This window comes from Phacochoerus africanus, chromosome 16, assembly GCF_016906955.1.
Source record: "Phacochoerus africanus isolate WHEZ1 chromosome 16, ROS_Pafr_v1, whole genome shotgun sequence".
NCBI lineage: Eukaryota > Metazoa > Chordata > Mammalia > Artiodactyla > Suidae > Phacochoerus > Phacochoerus africanus.
In genome coordinates this window covers 37,777,867-37,798,656 of record NC_062559.1, presented here as the reverse complement: position 1 = coordinate 37,798,656, position 20,790 = coordinate 37,777,867, and the positions used below count along the sequence as shown (strand labels likewise).

At 53.3% G+C, this 20,790-nt stretch overlaps 1 protein-coding gene across 1 annotated transcript in view; it reads left to right on the top strand.

Annotated features, from left to right (window-relative positions):
- The window catches only part of EEPD1 (endonuclease/exonuclease/phosphatase family domain containing 1), a 124,076-nt gene extending 115,089 nt beyond the window's left edge, over positions 1-8,987 (top strand). The window contains exons 5-8 of the mRNA XM_047763147.1: positions 92-226; positions 2,116-2,254; positions 7,701-7,895; positions 8,304-8,987. Of these exons, the coding sequence (XP_047619103.1) occupies positions 92-226; positions 2,116-2,254; positions 7,701-7,895; positions 8,304-8,503 (669 nt within the window). The 3' untranslated portion in view covers positions 8,504-8,987. The remainder of the gene's footprint in view (positions 1-91; positions 227-2,115; positions 2,255-7,700; positions 7,896-8,303) is intronic.
- The last annotated feature ends 11,803 nt before the right edge of the window (positions 8,988-20,790 follow it).

Sequence of the window (20,790 nt, the reverse complement as noted above, 5' to 3'; positions counted from 1 at the left end):
TCCTCTGGGTGCACCTGCCTCTTCCCGGCTCGGACTGAGCCCTGCGGCAGGCAGACCCCTCTGCACACTCACGCCTCATCTTCTCCTGCAGGGGGCCGGGTTCGCGGGGTTCCTGTGGGACGTCACAGCTGGGGTGGAGCTGAGAGATGCCGCCTGGCAGGAGAGCTCGCCTGGCAACGGGCACGGGAAACCCGCCGGCCCCAGTCCCTACCTCGCAAGGTTCAAGGTACCACTCTTATCGCCGTGAGGGACCACTCCTTCTAAAGAGGAAAAGTCCATTTCTGAACTGAGAGCCAAGAAGCTCACCTTTTTGCCTTGGTCTCTGTCTCTCTCAAGGCTGGGTCAGCATGTACCCTTGGGGTGCCTTGGATGGGGAACTCGTCCATGGCAGGAACAAAAGGAATTGGGGGTGGGGGGTTCAGCTCTGGGTGAGAAGGAGATGAGGGGGCTGCTTCCCCAACCTGACATACAGCAGAATCACCTGGAGAGATTTCCTCAAAATCATGGATTCCTGGATGCCTCAGCCACACAGAAGGCCTTGGCATTTGTCTGGTGTTTGGGAGTCACTGGATTTGAGGGCAGCAGAACTGCTCTGAGGACCCCCTTTCTCTTCTCAGGGAGAGGGGATCCTGAGGGGTCGTTTGGGTTGGGAAGGGGCTCAGAGGAGCTTCTGGGTGGCGGGGCCAGGGCAGCCCCGTAAATGACAGCTCCAGCCTTGTTCCTGTGAAGTCATAGGGTCAGGCTGGAGTGGTCCCGTACCAGAGAGGCCAGCAAGCCTCCTGCTGGGAGTCTGGGTCACCCCGCTTCTACATGTTCCAGAGTGGTTCTAGAGCCTGGGGGTGGCCACACACCCCAGCACAGTTTCTCTTTGGCGGCTCAGGGCTGGAGCAGCTCACGTGCCAGGGGCTGTGGTGCCATGCTTGGGATCAAGCCCAGGCTCACCCCTGTCACACCTGCAGCTGCAGAGATGCTGGCGTTCCATATGCCCACACGGGGGGTGTGTGTGGGCTGTCCTTACGGGATTGAGGTGTGAATCAACCAGGTGTCCCGGGGTCCGTTTTCTGTGTAAACTGGCTGTACTGGCTTCGGCCAAGCAGGGCAGCAGCCAGAACCAGCCAGTGTCTCTAAGAGGCAGGCTGTTTTTCATGGCCAGTGAGAAATGCTGTGGGGTCACGAATTATTAGCCCAAATCCTCTAAATGAAGCAGCCCCCTCGACAGACACGCAGCCTCCTGTACTTCCTGTCACATCCTAGGCCAGACAAGTGGTAGGGACAGAGATGGGGCTCATCTCTCCAGGCTGGGTTCCCCCCTGGCCCACAGTCTTAAGGCGGTTCCCCCATGGTCAGAGCCACGGCTGCAGAGGGAGCCCTCCTTGAGGGGTGGTGATAGCCACCGGGGGTCACATCTGTGAGACAAAACTGGCAGCCTCCACCTCCTGGGGGCTCCCCCTACACCCCCCGCTTCCTGGCAGTGTTTGGTGTTTGTTGCCATGACAAACGGAAGGGCAGGATTGCCAAACTCGAGCAGCTGAGCCCTGCTGCGCTGTTTGAGGGACTGAATGTGACTCCATGTGTTGGCACCTGTGCACCACAGCCTCTGCCCTGGGAACGCAGCACGGCCAAAGGGCTCAGCCAGCTCCCATCATCACGTGTTTGAGAGCAGGTGAAAGTGACCCTCAGGGCACAGTGGTGTCTGGAGGGGAAAGAACACAAAGGGGTGGGTGGGGGTGGGGAAAGAGGCGGGCCCAGCAGCGGGTCCTGGCAGCGGGTGGTAGGCTGGCCTGTGCGTAAGAGCCACCAGCCACTAGAGCCATCTCCTTCTTTAGAGTCGCTTAGAAAAGGCAAAAAACAAAAATTGGATCTTTCCAGAAGTACCCAATTTTCCAGGTCCTAAAGAGGAGTAGAGGGTGCATGGGTAGGACAAGATGGGTCTCGGTCCTGCTGGGGCTTCGAAACCTCTTCCCTGAGCCGCCTTGCCTTCCCTCCGGGGCGAGCTAGCCCCGTGTGCTTGACTGTGCTGTGTTGGGCATGAAGCTATCCGTGGGTCAGGGGTAATGGATGCAGGCAGTGAGGGCATCTCAGCCCCTCCCTGATGTTTTGTTTCCTCTTGCCCAGGTGGGAAGCCATGACTTGACCCTCGTGAACCTTCACCTGGCAGCCCTGACCCTCCCAGGGGGTGAGAATCCGAGCAAGAATCACAGCGATGGGCACCGCTGGGCTAGCTTCACCCAGACTTTGCAGGAGAGCCTGAAAGGTAGGAAACCAGTGTTCTCCCCGGTTGTTGCAGCTCCCACGTCTGCAGGGCAGGCGGAGGACGCTGATCCTGAGCGACTCTCCCGTCCCTCAGCTGCCCGTCCTGCCCACTGAGCAGTGCCCGGGATACCACCACACCACCTGCAGCTCAGGGAGCCCGGCTGCCCCATGCATGCAGACAGCTTTGTCTCTGTGGGTCTAGCGTGTAGGTGTCAGCTTTGTGGCTCTTCAGCCTTTTTTTTTAAACAATAAATATTCCAAGGTAATAGTTTTCTGCTGCTGCTATAACAAAGTCAATGCCTTAAAACAATACACAATTTTAGAAATGTTTTATTAGAGTTGATTTATAATGTGTCAATTTCTGCCGTACAGCAAAGTGACCCAGTCATACATACACACACGCACATACACACACACACATACACACACACACATATATATACACACACACACACATATATATTCATTTATTATATTACCTTCTTCATGATCTATCCCAGGCGACTGGATGGAGTTTTCTGTGCTATACTCTAGCACCTCCTTGCTTATCCATTCTAAGTGTAATAGTTTGCATCGACTAACCCCAAACTCCCCGTCCATCCTTCTGCTTCCCTCCTCCCCCTTGGCAACTGTAAGTGTGTTCTCCATGTCTGTGAGTCTGTCTCTGCTTTATAGATAAGTTCTTTTGGCCATATTTTAGATTCCACATATGAGCGATATCATATGCTATTTGTCTTTCTCTTCCTGACTGACTTCACTTAGTATGAGAATCTCTAGGTCATCCACGTTGCTGCAAAGGACATTCTTTCACTCTTTTTATGGCTGAGTAATATTCCACTGTGTATATGTACCATATCTTCTTAACCCATTCATCTGTCGATGGACGTTTAGGTTGTTTCCATGTCTTCACTATTGTGAACAGTGGGGCAGTGAGCATAGGGGTGCATGTATCTTTTTGAATTCTGGTTTTGTCCAGATATATGCCCAGGAGTGGGATTGCTAGATCATATGGCAGTTCTATATTTGGTTTTCTGAGGAACCGCTACACTGTTTTCCGTAGTGGTTGTGCTCATTTACATTCCCACCGTCAGTGTAGGAGGGTTTCCTTTCCTCCATACCCTCTCCAGCCTTTGTTATTTGTGGACTTACTAATGATGGCCATTCTGGTCAGGGCGGGGTGGTACCTCGTGGTAGTTTTGACTTGCATTTCTGTAATGACTAGTGATGTTGAGCATCTTTTCACGTGCCCCCTGGCCATGTGCACGTCTTCTTCAGAGAAATGTCTACTTAGGTCTTCTGCCCATGCTTTGATATTCAGCTTCTTTTGGATGGAAAAGATTGGGGGGAGATATTAAGTGATGAGGCCCTCCCACATGACAGCTCATCCTGGGCTCTGCTGCCCCAGGTATGCCCCCGTGTTGGTGCCCCTTGCGGGTCTGCACATGCCCTTCTCGTGAAAGAGAGCCAGTTGGTGCCGTGGTGGGAAAGTCCTGTTCTCCCTGGTGGGATGCAGGGACTCAAGAAGGCCTGAAGCTGACAGAGAAACTGGGTTTTAATCTTAGCTCCTTTGGCGGCTATAGGGCATCAGGCCGGTCACTGCCTCTCAAGCCCCCATCTGATGGGGGACCAGCGATGTGGCCCCTAGCCTGGGAACCTCCATATGCTACAGGTACAGCCCTAAAAAGACAAAACAACAACAAAAAAGAAATTTACTATCTTAACCATCGTTTAGTGTACAGGCCAGTCGTATTAGGTGCATTTACAGTTTCCCAACCGTCACCACCATATATGTCTAGAACTTTTTCATCTTCCAAACTGAAACTCTGTTCCCATTAAACACAAACTCCTCATTCCCCCTTTTCCCCCAAACCCTAACAACCCTGTGAATTGACGACTCTAGGCATCTCACATAAGTAGACTCTCAGACTGTTTGTCCTTCGGCTAAGCTTATTTTGCTCACCTTATGTCGTCATGGTTTGTGGTGTCAGAGTTTCCTTTCCTTTTAGGGCCCAGTGCTATTCCTTCCCTCAGTCAGTGGACATGCGGGTTGTTTCCAGCTCTTGGCTGTTGTGAATCACTGTGAATAATGAACCTGGGTATGCCGCTGACCTCTGAACCAGGAGGTGCTGTGACCCGCATTCCCCTTAAATTACGAATCTTTGCAGTTCCCATTGTGGCGCAATGGAAACAAATCCGACTGGGAACCATGAGGCTGCGAGTTCAATCCCTGGCTTCACTCAGAGGGTTAAAGATCTGGCGTTGCCGTGAGTTGTGGTGTAGGTTGCAGACATGGCTTGGCTCTGGCGTTGCTGTGGCCATGGTGTAGACTGGCAGCTAGAGCTCCGATTCGACCCCTAGCCTGGGAAGCTCCAAATGCCGCAGCTGTGGCCCTAGAAAACAAAACAAAACAAAACAAAAATGATGAATCTTTGGGCTAAAAAAAAAGTCAGAAGGATATTTAGGTTGAGACCTTTTACCCAAGAGTTTCTAACCTATGAAAAATGATGACTTGATAGCTTTTAAATCTGTGGACATTTCTCTTGTTCTCAAACTCAGGCTCCGGCTTTTCCTTACACGGAAGCACTGAACAAAGTACGCCAGTTCCCACCTTTTCTGATAACCTCAGGCCCTCGCTGTTTTTTCTGATAGCCAGCCAGGCATCCAGTTTATGTCAGAAAACCTGGGCAGGGTATTGTTTCGAGGTGCCAGGGGACTATTGACCCACATCTGACTCGGCCTTGACGTGCCCAGGTAGGGACAGTGACTCATGTCCCTGCCACCCCCTGCTTATAACTAACATCGACCTCATTGCTGCTGGTGACGCGGCAGAGCCGGGATTCGGGAAGCACTGCAGCCCAGGGGCTGGCGAGGCTAAATCGATGCGCAGAGGCAGGCGGTTCAGCCGAAACAAAGGCTGAGTCTTTATTCCACAGGCGTCTTCCTATCAGGGCAAACAGAGCCATCGATTAGCAGACGCTGGGCCTTTCTGCCCTTGTCTGGAATGTGCACCCCGTTGACGTCGGCGGGGGCGTGTCCCCATTCTCTGATGGATCTCAGCCCTGGGCGGGGCCTGCTCTGCAAACTCAGCAGGAGTGACACAGGGCGGAGGGGGGCTCGGCCTCCAGGGAAGACCTGCCCCCACTGGGGACCAGCTCCTGAGACCCTACATCTAGAGGCTCTGAGGAAATCGGCCCTGCACGTTCTCCCCTCACTTCTGGAAACTAAGAAAACAATTAAGGAGCCCACTCTGGTGGACGGCCCTTTAGGAGAATTCAGGCCCCTGCATATCTGTGGCCTCTAAAGAAGACTGGAGTTCCCATTGTGGCTCAGTGGGTTAAGAACCCAACATAGTATCCATGAGGATGCAGGTTCAAACCCTGGCCTGGCTCAGTGGGTTAAGGATCCGGTGTTGCCGCGAGCTGTGGTGTAGGTCACAGATGTGGCTCAGATCCTGTGTTGCTGTGGCTGTGGTGTAGACCTACAGCTGCAGCTCCAGTTTGGCCCCTAGCCCAGGAACCTCCGTATGCCTCAGGTGTGCTGTAAAACAAAAAGAGAGAGGGGAAGAAGATGAGTTGTAAGAAACCTGGATGATTCAGTTCAAAAAGAGCTGTGTCAGAGTTCCCATCGTGGCTCAGTGGAAACAAATCTGACTACCATCCATGAGGACGCAGGTTCGATCCCTGGCCTCACTCACTGGGTTAAGAATCTGACGTTGCCATGAGCTGTGGTGTAGGGCACAGATGCAGCTCAGATCTGGCATGGCTGTGGCTGTGGCATAGGCTGGAAGCTGCAGCTCCAATTCACCCCCTAGCCTGGGAACCTCCATATGCCGAGGGTGCGGCCCTAAGAAGACAAAAGACAAAAAAAAAAAAAAAAGAGCTGTGTTGTCATCCCTGACATTACGCAGAGCTGAGTTTATTGGTCCTTGGCACCAGCGTCTCTCCTGGTTTCAGAATTGTCTTTTCCAGCCCAAACTTTATAGGCTTGCATCCCCGTGAAAAAAGCTCTATGTGGGAACCTTCTGCCTCCATCTTTCTTAATATCCGTTTTCCTTGATATTCAGTAAATGTAGCATCTTTCTCTTCTTTCTTTTCAAAAATACCCTGCACTTTAAATCTGAGGTTTTTCTCGTCTTTCCGTCACCATTTATTCCACACGTGTGGATGGAGGGTCTGCCAGGCAGCAGGCTCTGCTCCAGGCATGGGGGGCTTTTCTGTTCTCGCTCTTTGTTAAGAGCCCTGGGTTTGAGAGCTGCCTGGGGGATGTGAGCAAACCCTTCCACCTCTCAGGGCCTGGCACCCAGCGAGGGCTCAGCAGAGGGTCATGAGCCCTGGCCATGTGTAACTTGTCAGTAGTAATATTCTCTAGTTGGCTTTCCTGTGGGAAGTTGGCACTGATTTCTCAAGACAGCTTGGTTGGGCTCGCCGTGCTCTGGGTGCCAAGGTAGCTGTGATCTAGCAGGAGGGATTACATCTCTGTGGGTCACACTGTGACTGCGGGAAAGGCTTCTGTCCCTCGCGCCCCCGGGAGGAGGCGGTCACGGGCAGGGCACGAGTGCCCTCTGCTGGTAGCTTTGTGTTATTTCCCTTTCGATTTCTTTCTCCAGCCATTATTATTACTGAAGCATATTTGCATCAAGGAAAAAGATTTGCTGAGGGTCTCAGATGCATTTGGCCCTCGTTTATGAACTGCTTTCCTTAAAGCTTCCCTTGAAGGGTGTGACAAGAATGCCGTTCCCTGCGGTAACCTGGCTCCCCTGAAGGGAACCTCGAGACAGGAAGTGACGGTCCAGTTGGGCCGTCGGTGGGAATCCCAGGGAATGTAGCTAGGCCATCTGTCCTTCCTGAATGATCTACTCACTTTGGAAAAGACTTCACAACTATCTCACTTACTTTAGTAAATCAAACTATGACAGAAATGTTGAAATACTTTAAAAAGAAAAGCCTTCCACTTTGTCTGAGTCTCCTCGGGCCACCATGACAAAATGCCACAGACTGGGTGGCTTCGACAACAGACATTTGCTTTCTCACAGTTCCAGAGGCTGGAAGGTCCATGATCAAGGTGTGGGCGGGGTTGGTTTCTTCTCCTTGACTTGTAGAGGCCGACTTCTCCCTGCATCTCCATGAGGTCTCCTCTGTGCTCCTTAAGTGTTTGTTGAGCTTTTGTTAAATATCTAAGTGTGACTTTTAAGCCTTCTATGCTGTGAGATTTGGAACCCACGATCCAGAACAACAGTGATCTCTGCATCACATCTCCAGATGTGTCACTGACCTACCCTTAAAGTTGCAGGGAAGAGGCGGGGTTTTGCGCAAGGAATTTGGAAAAATTGGGAGACTAACCTTGGGGAGTCAAATGAGAGTCCTCCTCCCGCTCAAAGGAGCTGTGATCAGTGTTGGTTTATTTCCCACCACCTCATTCATTCCTGACTTTCTTTCTTCTACTTCCAGGAGAAAAAGATGTGATCGTTTTAGGGGATTTCGGCCAGGGGCCAGACAGCAGTGACTACGACATCTTGAGGAGGGAAAAATTCCACCCCCTGATCCCCGCGCACACCTTCACCAACATCAGCACCAAGAATCCTCAAGGCTCGAAGACGCTGGACAACATCTGGATCAGTAAAAGCTTAAAGAAGGTTTTCACAGGTAAAGCATAAGTGCTATTCAGAAACCAGTAAGAGACACCTGTCTGAACTGATGCTTTCAGATCATTTGGTCTGAATAAAAGCCACGAGCGAATTTCCCTCCTCTGTGGGCCTCTTTTGGGGTTATCTTTTAGGTGGCTGTATTCAAACAGAGCCACTTTAAGAGTGAAGGAGGGTGTGAAAAATAATGACAGGCACTCACTGATCTGCAGCAGGGGAAGGCAAGTGTGTCCTGGACAGACCTGGTTCTGAGCTGAGACAGTTTGCACAGGCAAACCGGATGGCTGGGGGGGTCTTGTCAGGGAGCCCAGGCTTGCACCCCCCACCCCCCCACCCCACCGCTGCCGGCCGGCCTATGACCTCCCAGCCCCCAGCCTGACCTCTGGGTCCCTCTCCCCTCTGCCTCCAGGTCACTGGGCTGTCGTGAGAGAAGGCCTCACGAACCCTTGGATTCCAGACAACTGGTCCTGGGGCGGAGTGGCTTCGGAACACTGCCCCGTGCTCGCCGAGTTCTACACGGAGAAGGACGGGAGCAGGAAGGAGGGCCCTCGGAACAGCAGCGGGGTCACCCTAGAGCCAAGTGAGGCCAACATTAAGCACGAGCGATGATGACGCCAAGTCAGTTTTCCACCCCCAACCCCGGAGGCGAGGAGCTCGCCCTCCGGGTGAAGATGCAGAGCCCCGAGCTCCAGCCTCAGCACCGGCCTCGCCCGCCTGCGCCCTGTGTGGACCTCTCTGGACTCTCAAGGAAGGAGCCTGTCCGGCCCTCGAGGAGCCGGATGCTCACATCAGAAGCCCAGGGGAGACCCGGAATATCTTCTCTCTGCCGATGCCGCCAACCGGGGTGCCCCCGGCGGCCCCCCCCCGCTCCTGGACGGCAGCGCCGCGGGAACGGCGTTGGAGGCTCAAGGCGGAGCAAGACGCTCGGCCACCAGGACCTGCCCGGCAATGCCCGGAGCCCTCGTTTCTGACCACCCGTCTGCGTTGTTCCGGCTTCAAATTCCATACAGCTTTTAACTTGAGCACGCTCCTCAGATATTTTGAGTGGTGATTTTTAGTTTTGTTTGGAACAAAATAAACAGAGATGAACCTACGTGGCTGCAGTGAGAGCCTTGTGTGTGTGTGTGTGGGGGGGTGCCCCTGCCGTACGTGTTTGGTGCCCTCTTCTGATGCCTCTGGGGGGCTCTGGGCTGCGGGTCCTGAACTCGATGCACCCTCACCCCCCAGGAGCATGTCCATTTTACATCCTTACCTTGAGACCTTGCAGAGGCGTCTGTCCCACCGCGCTGAGCCCCCGAGGCGGCAGTGAGATCTTTATATCACCTCCTCCCTCCATCCCGTCCTCCATCCTCGGACCCCTCTGCCGACCGTCTGCTACTTGAAGCATCCTTTGTGCCTCCAGACGCAGCGTCGGTTTCCCGATGCGGGACGAGGATCCCATCAGAACGTCCTCTCCACCCTCCTTCCCCGCTCACCCCTGTTCCCTTCCGGTTTCCCAGCCTTGATCCCGAGGACTAGCTGTTGATTCTGGAGCCCCAGGATGCTAAGCCCGGGAGCACCAAGGGAGAGCGGGCCCCTCTCGGGGATGGGGGTCGGTGTTGGGGGAGCGCGAAGCCCGTGTTAACGGCCACCAGCCACCCTGCCCGTCCCCAGACCAGGTTCTCCCGGAGGTCCCCGTGAGACCAGGATTGTAATGGCCATTTCTCAGCCGAAGAAACTGAACTTCACTTCCGAAGGTCTCACAACCAGTACGTGTCCAGACAGGATCCACACTCAGTCCAGAGCCCACGTCCACGGGTCAGCCCGATGCTGCCAACACTGTGAGTGTCAGTACTGAGCGATTGTGTCACCATCACCACCCGTGTGAATGCCGTGGCTTGTTGGGCCCGGCCTGCATGGGGAGTGAAAGGGGCCTGTTGTCCACTAAAGGCCACCTTTGGTGCCACCTGGCTCCATAGAGCATTACTGGTTGTGGGTGGGAAGGGAGCCCTTTTCTGGGGGCTCTGAGGGCACCTGGACATCAGCCATGCCTGCTCCAAGGGGGCATCTCTCCACAGGAGGCCTGGAACCTGTGCTGGCTGAGCCTGGACCAACAGCAGCCCAGTTAGTGTGCAAAGTCGTGGCAGGTAGGAAAGGCTGCTCGGCTGCTAAGCTGATCTTTGTTTGATGCTTCCTCTAAAGTGAAAACCTCTACCTGCATTCACCAGCCAGATGTCTTAAGTCCTTTTAGCCTTATTTGCTGCAGATTTTTGCAGCAAAACTGGAAAGCCTTCTTAAGTGAGAAGAGGGGGATTAAAAAATCCAATTAGATGACCTTTGTGAGGGTCATTTGATTTGAGCTGGAGGCTGGAGAGCTGAATTGCAGCAGCTGCACTTCTCATGCAGGGTGGGCTCAGGCTTTTTGCTGCAAACATCCAGCACTGGCCTGTCCTCAGAGGCAGCTGGTCTTGTCCCAGGCATTTTCTTTTTGGGTTTTTCGTTTGATGGGTTTGCTTTTTTTTGGATCATTGTCTTTATGTAATAGACTTTAAGAGTGGTTTGGGATTTATAGAAACTTTGAGCAGAAAGTCCCCCCCATACAGTTTCCCCATTACTAACATCTCGCATCAGTGTGGCACATGTGTTACCACTGGTTAACAGATAACAGTACCCTATTTTTTTTTTTTTTTTGGTCATTTATAGGGCTGCATTCATGGCATATGGAGGTTCCCAGGCTAGGGGTCTAATCGGAGCTGTAGTCACTGGCCTACACCACAGCCACAGCAACGTGGGATCCGAGCCGCGTCTGTGACCTACACCACAGCTCACGGCAACGCCGGATCCTTAACCCCCTGAGCGAGGCCAGGGATCGAACCTGCATCCTCATGGGTACTAGTAAGATTCATTTCTTCTGAATCACTGTTTTAACTGAGGCCATCATTTACTTGAGGGCTCAGTCTGTGCACACTCTGTGGGTTTTGACGAATGTATAATGACTTGTACCCACAATACAGTAACCTAGAGAGTAGTGCTCTGATCTAAAAAGGCCCTGTGCTCCAACTGTTCATCCCTCCCCCGGCCCCAGCCACCACGGATCTTTCTGCCCTCTCCCTAGTTTTGCCTTTTCTGCCCTCTGCCTAGTTTTGCCTTTTCCAGAAGGTCGAGTCTTTGCAAACTGGCTTCTTCACTTAGCCTGCATTTACGGTGCCTCAAGATCTGATAGCTGTTTCTTGTTACTGATGGACAATACTGCATATATGGAATTTATCTGCCCCCTTAGGGTTATTTCTAAACCCCCACCCTCTCCTGGAGTTTCCTCCTCCCACTCCCTCTCCACAAATTCCTGATTCTACCTCCCTCTTCGCTCTTTCCTCCCTTCTACCTTCCAGGCTTGTTGGAGAAGGGGCCCAACTGTGAAGCCACTTTGCTGAAGCCTAGAGGTTCCCCTGATGCTGAGCTGGGTTTCTGGAAGTGGGGCTGGGAGTGAAGGAATCAAGGAAACCCTGAAAGCTGCCGGACACCCTTCTGCATCTGCTCCAGTGGCGCCTTCTCTCCTGGGCACTGTACCCCCGGGGAGCTCTGTGATCAAAGAGCCCCACCCTCTGCACAGGAGCCGGGCAGCAGGGCCCGCAGCCGCCTCAACTCCGCTGCAGCAGCCCCGCCCTAACAACACTTAGCGAGGTGACTCAGAGAAGGGCCAGAAGCCCTCCTGAGCTCAAATAATAGGCCTCCCTCCTTGCTGCCGTGGGGACGTCCTGAAAAGCAAAACAAAAAGGGGGCCCTTTGAGGGCTGCCTTTCTCCAAAGCCGGAGGGACGTTCTCTTTGTGGGTCTCTGATCTGACGGTGGGCGTTCTCCTCTCCTGCAGATGCGACATCCCAACCTAGACATCGGGGTGTCAGAGTCTCGTCACCCAGCCTGGCCGAGGTCTCCACCATCCGTGGACAGGAGGTAAGTGCACGTCACCTGAGGCCACCACAGGGCTTGTTTTTGGAGGAAAGGGGTGAATGGCTGCCACACCATTCACTCCCCTTAACCTGGCTCCCATCCTCACACATCCTTGCCCACAGCTCATCTCCTCAAAGCACTTTACACTTTTACCCACTTTATTCCCCAGAAGAGTCCACCAAAATGGGTCCTGCTATCATTTGTGGTTCCTTTCACAGATGAGGAAACTGAGGCCCGGAGACGGTGAGAGAGAAGGGTCGTCAGCTAGGAGTGGCAGAGCGGAGAGGAGCCAGGCCATCGGATGCCAGTGTCACACGTGCATCACTGGGCTCACGCTGGAGTTCTGCTCAGTGCTTCCACTGGCCTTAGCTGGATGCAAACTCACGCCACAGACACCAAGTAGGGGCACGTCTCACCCGAGGGACCCAGGAGGGGGGATCCCTGCTCGGTAACCACAGGCCCAGGTGTCGAGCCAGCCAACCTGGCTGCAGAGTCCCAGCTCTGGTGTCTGAGCTGCGGGCCCCTCTGCACGTTCTGCTTGTCAGCTGGGTCCCAGGTTTCTTATTTGTTAAATGACCATGGAACAAACCCCTCAGGATTGCAGAGACTGAATAACATGTATAAAGTTCTTAGCACACTGACCCCAGGGCCCAACTCCGGGGTCAGAGAGCCGTTTACCATGACACATGGTGAGAGTTCAGGAAGCAGTTAAAAAAAATTTTTAAGGAGTTCCCGTCGTGGCGCAGCGGTTAACGAATCCGACTAGGAACCATGAGGTTGCGGGTTCGATCCCTGCCCTTGCTCAGTGGGTTAATGACCCGGCGTTGCAGTGAGCTGTGGTGTAGGTTGCAGACGTGGCTGGGATCACGCGTTGCTGTGGCTCTGGCGTAGGCCGGCGGCTACAGCTCCAATTAGACCCCTAGCCTGGGAACCTCCATATGCTGCAGGAGCAGCCCAAGAAATGGCAAAAAGACAAAAAGAAATTTTTTTTTATTTATTGTTTACAGTTTTATCCTCGGAGATTCTCTGTTCCCCTCAAATGGAACGGGGGCTTTGTGATTTCCCAACAGTATGTCATCCTGGACTGTCACTGGTCCAGCTGGGCCCATAGAAATAAGGATCCTCACGTGGTGGAGCCTGTCACGTGGATGCTGATCATCTGGCCCGCGTTTCAATGAAAAAGACGCAAAGGGCTCCCTAATCCGAGGCTGCGCTTCATGGCTCCCCCTGGTGGGGAAACGTGGTAAGACACACAGTAAACAATCTTCCAGGGATGGCGCCTGGAATTTGTTTTGCGTTGACAGATGGCAGATGGACTAGTCTCCCAGAAGCAGTAAGAGCTGAACTCAGATATAGCATCTTACGTGGCATCATCGCTGGACCAATGGTGGGCACATTTAGCCTTAGAAAGTCTCGATTCCCAGCCGGGCTGCAGTGATGGAGCCCTTCCCCCGCAGGGCGTGAGGCTGTGCAAACAGCTGGCTGGTCCGCTGCCAGCGCCCCGCCTCCTTGGCTCGTCCCTGCCTGCGCCTGTGAGCCTTTAGCCCAGAGGCAGGATTTTTTTAAAACTTACAGAATTAAAAGCTCAAGTTTGCTAGAAGTGTTAGGATTAATTATAAGATTAATTAATAATCAGACGGTCTACCTTCCCCCCTGTACAGTGAATATGAGAGGATTGGTAGAGCTTAAAATCCAAAAAAGATGCTTAAATTTACAAACTGTGGCTAGGTGTCGAAGCTAGACGATGGGAATTTAGGGGTTTGTGGCATTTCCTACTTTTGTATGTTTTAAACATTCCATAATCACAATGAAATAAATGCATAAATAATAAAAGGCCCAAGCCAAAAAAGAGACGTCATTCAAACATTTATACTTTTCACCAGAATAAATACTGCATTTCACTGTGGAACAGGTGTGCTAAAGTCCTCACGGCAGAGGTGGAAACATGTGGACGAGATTAACTCCTATAATTCTTTCTCTTTCTGCCATTGCCTGAAGTGGTATTTTGCTAGGAAGAAGTCACCAAAAGTGAGTGCGTGTTTAATTCTAGAATGGGGAAATTAAAATGCATGTATTTGGAGGGTAAATTAGTCGTACCAGAGAGAAGAAAGGGGTCTTTAAAAGCCTTGGGCTGCTTCTCATTCATTACACATGGTGCACCCACCAGGCTGGGCCTTGGGGGTGGGTGGGGGAGGAGGAAGGAGAGCCCTCCCTTCCAGGGCCTCTGGGCTGTGGTCCTGGGCTGTGCGTGTCTCCACTGTGCCGCCCCTGCAGCCTCAAAGGCCTGGATGTGTGGGATCCCTGTATTCTCCATTGTTCCTCTTGGTGAGCCTGGAAGGAGGCAGCAGGGTCTCCTCTGAAAAGGTAGCCAGCAGGGATCTGAGAGCCAGGCCATTAGGAAGCTCATGGCTCCATTCTGGCTCTGGAAGCCTCATGCAGCAGCCAGACAAAGCAATTCATTCCTGCATCTACCATCTTGTAAGAAAACCACGAGCCCCCTAATAAAACAGAACCCTGAGCCCCCGGGCTGGTGGTACCTGGAGATGGTGCTCCACGCAAGAGGGCCAGTCCCTTCCTGCCCAGCTCTCTGCCCGTTTCCCCCCTGCTGCTGCCCGCTCACCACTGGAGTTCCCCCTCCCATCGCACAGGTGAGCTCAGGATCGGCAGGTCAATTAGGCTTCACCAAAGGCATAGGAGGCAAACGAACAACCCAGGGAATCGCAAATGCTGGTTCCTGTGGCCCATAAGATAGAGCTTCCTCATCTTCAGCTTTTGGGGGAGATGGGGGTCTCCAGCTGCCCCTGCCCCTTGGGAAGACACTTAGGTAAGTCTGGACACCCTGTAGGAAGTCCAGAGGACAGGGCGGCCAGCATGAGGTCTCCTTGCCCATCCGAGGCTCCATCTGCTGCCTGGCACCTGGTCCCCTTCCAGGTCGATAGGCCCCAGGGCTGTCTGTTTCCTGGAAGAAGCCCCGCCCCACCCACAGGGGTGCGCACTTAGCCTGATTTCAGCTGAGGCCGGGCAGGCGCAGGGCAGTGAAGGTGGGGAGGCTTTCCTGACCGGAGGAAGGAAGGGCCTGGAGGGCAACGGCGGCGCCTGCCCCCTTGGGCATCCCATGCCAGGCCAGGTGACTTACGCAGCCAGCTTCAGGACATTCTTCAAGGATTCGAGGCCAACACCATCGCCTTCGTCTTACAGCAACCCACCTGGTCGCCTAGCTGGTAAGTGACAAAGTCAGGATTCCAGCTCAGCTCTGTCTGAATCCAAAAGCCGGGTTTTTAAAGTTCTTTAGGGGACAGGCTCATAATTTTATAGCAGAGCCCGCACTTGCACAGCAGAGATATAAAGCGCTCTGGGAATCCGAGGAAGGAAATATGCTTTCACCTGGGGGCAAATCTAAGGAGCCTTCCTGGGGGAGGTGTCTCAGAGCTGGGACTTGAACGGGCAGGAGTAGGGATGCAGGGGACGAGCAGGAGACAGCATTCTGGGCAGGGGCGCTGAGGGCAAGGGTTCAGTACAGGCCACTCTAGCGCGAGAGTTCACGATGTGTTGGGAGAAGACTAAACGGAGCCCGAGGCCAGATCTTAAAAGGCGGCAGGTGAAGGAGCTGGGAGGCTGTTCTGCCGGCTTTGTGCGAAGCAGAGGAAGAGGTTGCAGCAGCAGTCAGGGAGCCTGGCTTGTGGCTAGACCATAATAAACTCCATGAGAGCTAGAGCCACATCCATCTGGGGTAATCCTTGTGCTGACTCACCTGGAAAGGGGGGTCATTTTATTCATGTCAGGGGTGTCGTAGGCAGAACTGAGGTTGGGCTTTAGGCACTAAAAGTGCAGCCTGGAGCACAGTACTGCTCGCAGGTGGACAGAGCCGGCCAGCTGTGGGTCCTTCCCGGCTTCTCACACAGTCCCACCCAACACAGCTAACGGTAACCTTGAGGTTCCCAAGATCTTTGTTGGGTTAAGGGGAAAAAAAATCAGGAAAAGACCAGGTTTGGGGAAAGATGCCGAGCTATGTTTTAAACAAGTTGAGCCCGAGCAGCTGTAGGACAAGGGTCCAGGCAGCGGGATTATATGAGGAAACCTGCCCTTCCCGCATCTTCTATCATTGGGTTCCTGAGTCCCCTCAAGGCTGGGCCAGGGAGTTCCTGTTGTGGCTCAGCTGGTTAAGAACCCAACCAGTATCCATGAGGATGTAGGTTCAATCCCCAGGCTCACTCAGTGGGTTAGGGATCTGGCATTGCTGTGAGCTATGGTGTGGGTCACAGATGTGGCTCAGATCTGGTGTTGCTGTGGCTGGGGTGTAGGCTGGCAGCTGATTGGACCCCTAGCCTGGAAACTTCCATATGCCACAGGTGTGGCCCTAAAAAGAAAAGAGAAGAGAAAAAAAAAAAAAAAAAAAGGCTGGGACAGGCCTCCACCAGGACACACATGGTCAAGATACTGTGGTTTCAGACCTATGTACAGGGCCAGGCTGGGCTCATCTAGAAAAGCTGGGAGAAGTCTAGTCCACTCTTGGAGATGATAACCGCGACGGTCATGCTGATGATTTATTGAGGACGGGAATCATGTTACCTTGTGTTATGGGTTGAATTATGTCCCCCAAAAGCTTTGTTGAAGTCCTCACCCCCAGGACCTCACAATGTGACCCTATTTAGAAGTAGGGTCCGGGTCCTCATAAGAGGGGGAGACAGGAACACACAGAGAACAGGCCACGTGGTGATGGGGGCAGAGAATGGGGTGACAAGCCAAGGATCCCAACCACAGCAGCTGGAAGAGGCAAGGAGGGGGTCCCCCCACTATGGGTGTCCAAGCACGCAGGGCCCTGATGACACTATGATTTGGGACTTTGTGAGACGAGACGTTTCTGATGCTTGAGGCCACCCCATTAGTGGCACTTTGTTAGAGCAGCCTCAGGAAGTGCCCTGGCACCTCGAGGAGCAAGGGAATGCATGGCTGAAGCTCGGGGAGGGCCTGCGGGGGCATCAGCAAGAAGGAGCGGTGGGGGGCAGGGATGAGGCAACCCTGAATGTCAAGTGGAACAGCCCAGCTCGCCCCGCCCAGGGAGGCTCTCTTGCCAAGAAAGGCGGCGGATGGGCTCGGGGAGGCAGCAGGCACGCAGGCCACCCGGGCAGATCCCTGCCAGCTCACCTCTACTGGCCTTGTCACAGGGCAGCTCCTGAGGGGCAGGGAGAGGCCAGCGAGTAGAGAAGCCCTCAGACCGTGAAGCTGGGTTCTCACCTCGCTGGTGTCCCCCCCCTGCCCCAACCCCCCACGTCCCGCCCTCTACAGGGTCTGCGTCTGAGCCGCACTGCTCTTCCTCCACCAGGGGTCTCCTCTGGTAGAGCTGGAGCCCCAGCGGGCTTGAGGGCGCTGGTGGGAGGAGAGGAAGGGAAGCTTGGGCGGCACGAAGAGCTCAGCTGCAAGGGGTGTTAAAGGCCCTGATTCATGTTTAAGTCCACCTGGAACTTACTATGGGTGTGACTTTGGCAAGTTACTCCACCTCCCCGGAGCCTCAGTTTCCATATCTGGAAAGTGGGGTAGTTCCCACTGTGGTGCAATGGGATCCGTAGCATCCTGGAAGTGCTGGGATGTAGGTTTGATCCCCAGCCCGGCACAGTGGGTTAAGGATCTGGCACTGCCGCAGCTGCGACTTAGGATCTGATCCCTGGCCCAGGAACTCCATATGCCATGGGGTGGCCAAAAACGAAAGAAAGAAAGAAAGATGGGGTATTTTTACCTACTTTGTGATATTGCCTTAAAGATAGAATGATGCCCTGGATGTGTGTGGCACATCCTCCTCCTCCTCGTCACCGTCGCCATCCTCTGTGGTGGCCCAGCTCCTCAGGGAGATGAGTTTAGGAAGTTCCCCGACCATCCCTCTGTGCCCAGACCACCTCCCCAGCCAAGCACGAGGAGGCCCCTTTGTGTGAAAAACACCAGACAGACAGACAGACAGGAGGTCAGCTGCCAGGGCCCGAGCGAGAGTGGGGCTGCGTGTGACCCTGCCAGCACTGAGAACAGGCCATCTGCCTGATAGCGGGGGTGGGTGGACTCTCATTGGGGAGGACCTCGTGGGGGCATAAAAGCAGCCACCCCTGTGGATGGGGGGACAGACCTCAAGAGGCAGCCTTCGCCTGGCACTTCGGATCTGGGGCCTGATGGTGTCGGCTTGGCAAGTCAAGCTCCCATCGGCAGCCAGTGCTGGAAGGAGAGCTCGCCTCGGCACCCTGCTGCCTCCATGATGATGAGTTATTTAACTAAATGGTTCTTATTTTGGGGTGGGGAGCACTGAGGACTCGGGTTTGGTTGTGATAAGGAAAACAGTTGGCCTGGGACATATCAAGCAGATAAGGAGGCCTGTGGAAACAAGTGGCCTTGGCAAAGGCAGCGGGGGCGCGGCAGGGCAAGCGCGCGCGTGCGCGGGTGCAGGGTCGGGGGGTGGGGGGGGTAATGTAAAAGGGACAGACCTGGGAGCACTTCCTGTCGCCTCCTGCTCTCTGCAAACTGCTGGGGAGGCTGAGGAGCCAAGGCCGACCTGGCAGTGGTCCCAGCAGCGCACGGACCAGGAAAGCAGGTGGCAAAGGAAGGGCCGCAGTGGCCAGGCTGCCAGGCGCTGCAGGTCCAGCCCAGAGCAGCAAGGACAAGTTTCAAAGGCAGAGGTGAGGTGTCGTCTGGGGCACCCTGGGGTCGCCATTCCTCCCTTCACCCCTCGGGGGGGGGGCGCGGTGCGCTAGAGGGGGAACCCCTTTTCTTCTGGGTCTGGGTGCCCAGGAGGCCAGGTTGGCCTTGGTCACGTGGGAAATCCAGGGGCTGAGAGCAGTGACGCTCACAGGCTGAAGAGTAGCAGGAAAAGAGGGCACTGCCTGCTCTCCGCAGAGCCCAGTCCTTGTGGGGACGTGGTTCCAGGTGGCCTGGGTTGGAGGGAGAAGGAGAGAGAAAAGGCCCAGAAGAGATTTTCCAGCTGCTGGTCTTTTCCTGTGTTTGGGGGGGGTCAAACCACACAAGGTGGGCTTCAGTTGCTGTGTTTGGTTCTGAAGCATCTAATAGCATCCGCTTAGCACGCAGAGCTCCCGTCAGTAGCGCTGATAGACTCGCTGTTTTCATTGTGGTGAATTATTTGATTCTTGTTGCTGGTGGGGAGCACTGAGGACTCGGGTTTTGCTGTGATGATGAGGGAGGGCAGTTGGCCAGTGTTGTGTGGTTGCATCAGAACCGGCTGCTTTGGACTGAGCCCAAGTCTGCCCAGGCCGACGGTGTATCCTGTGCATTGCTTCACTAGGAGTCTTGAGACATCCCGAAGTAGCATTTTTTAAAAAAGTTTTTAAGGAGCTCCTGCTGTGGTGCAATGGGTTAAGACTCCAACTGCAGTGGCTTGAGTTGCTGCCGAGTCTCGGGTCCAATCCCCGGCCCGGTGCAGTGGGTTAAAGGATCCAGCGTTGCTGCAGCTGTGCTTCATATTCAATCCCTGGCCCAGGAACTTCCATATGCCACAGATTCGGCCATAAAAAAAAATTTATTGGAGAATAATTGACTTACAATGTATTAATTTCAGGTGTACAGCAAAGTGAATCAGTTATGCATATACATATAACCATTTCTCCTCATATAGGTTATTACAAATTATTGAGTAGATTTCCCTGTGCTATTATCATGGATCCTGTTAATTTTTTGTACAGTAGTGTGTATATGTTGTCTCCTTCTTCCTAATTCACCCCCCCCACACCACACACACACAATTTCCCCTATGGTAACTATGATTTTGAAATCTGTGAGTTTGTTTTGTAAATAAGGTCATTTGTATCATTTTTATTAGATTCCACATATAAGTGATATCATATGATATTTGTCTTCCTCTGTCTGACATACTTCACTTAGTAAGATAATTTCCAGGGCCATCTATGTTGCTGCATACTTTTCATGGCTCAGTAATATTCTACTGAATATATATCCCTCATCTTTACCCATTCTTCTGTGGATGGACATTTTGGTTCCTTCCATGTCTTGGCTATTACGAATAGTGCTGCAAAGAACATTGGGGTGCTTGTACTTTGTTGAATTGTGATTTTCTCTGGCTAGATGCCCAGGAGAATTGGGATGCTGGGTCATATGGTAGTTCTATATTTAGTTTTTAAGGAACCGCCATACTGTCCTTCACAGTGGTTGCCCCCATTCGCATTCTCACCAATGCCGAAGTGGCATTTTTAAACAGAAATTCCAGAGATGGCTTCACCACTCGGCAAATAGGGCACCACCCCTGTTCTATGCTTCAAGGAATCCTGTGTTTTCTAGGCTATAAACCCACCTCTCTACCCACCCATGCCCAATTCACCGACTCTAAAAGCCCAAGGACAGGGAGTTAGGAGATGGAAGGACAAGGCCAGCTCCATCACAGACTTGCTGGGTATTGGCGGGCAACCTGTACTGGCCCCTCCTGGACCCTCCGTTTCCATCTGCTCTAATGTGTTACAAATGACTGAGCCCATCACACAAGGAACTTTTCTCTCTGCAGCAGTGGGGCTCTGGTCTGCCTGCAGCCCAGCTGGGTCAATTGAGGAAGGTGCCCTGAGATCCACACTTTGAGAAATTCCCACATGGAGGGCACTTTGTGTAAACAGAGTGCCTAGAAATGAGGCTGAACCCAGGGTAAATAATACCCAAGACAGAGATGGGGTGATGAAGATTCAAGAAGAAAGGCACTAGCTTATTGGAATTTTAGTGTGGCTTTTGATGACTAAGAAAGGGATTCCTTCAGCAGGGAAATGACTGCCCAAATCCAGGCTCAGCCCGTGAAGGGTCAAAGTTGACCAACAGCAGGAGAGCCACTGTGGAGCTGGCAGTGGGGATCTTTTGTTCAATTACCAAACACAAGACCAGTTTGCAGACTGATGTGCATAAATCCTTCCTATTTACAGAACTGGTAAGCAATTGGAGCTCAAGGAATTTTTTTGGACTTCTGAATTTCTCTGAACGTCA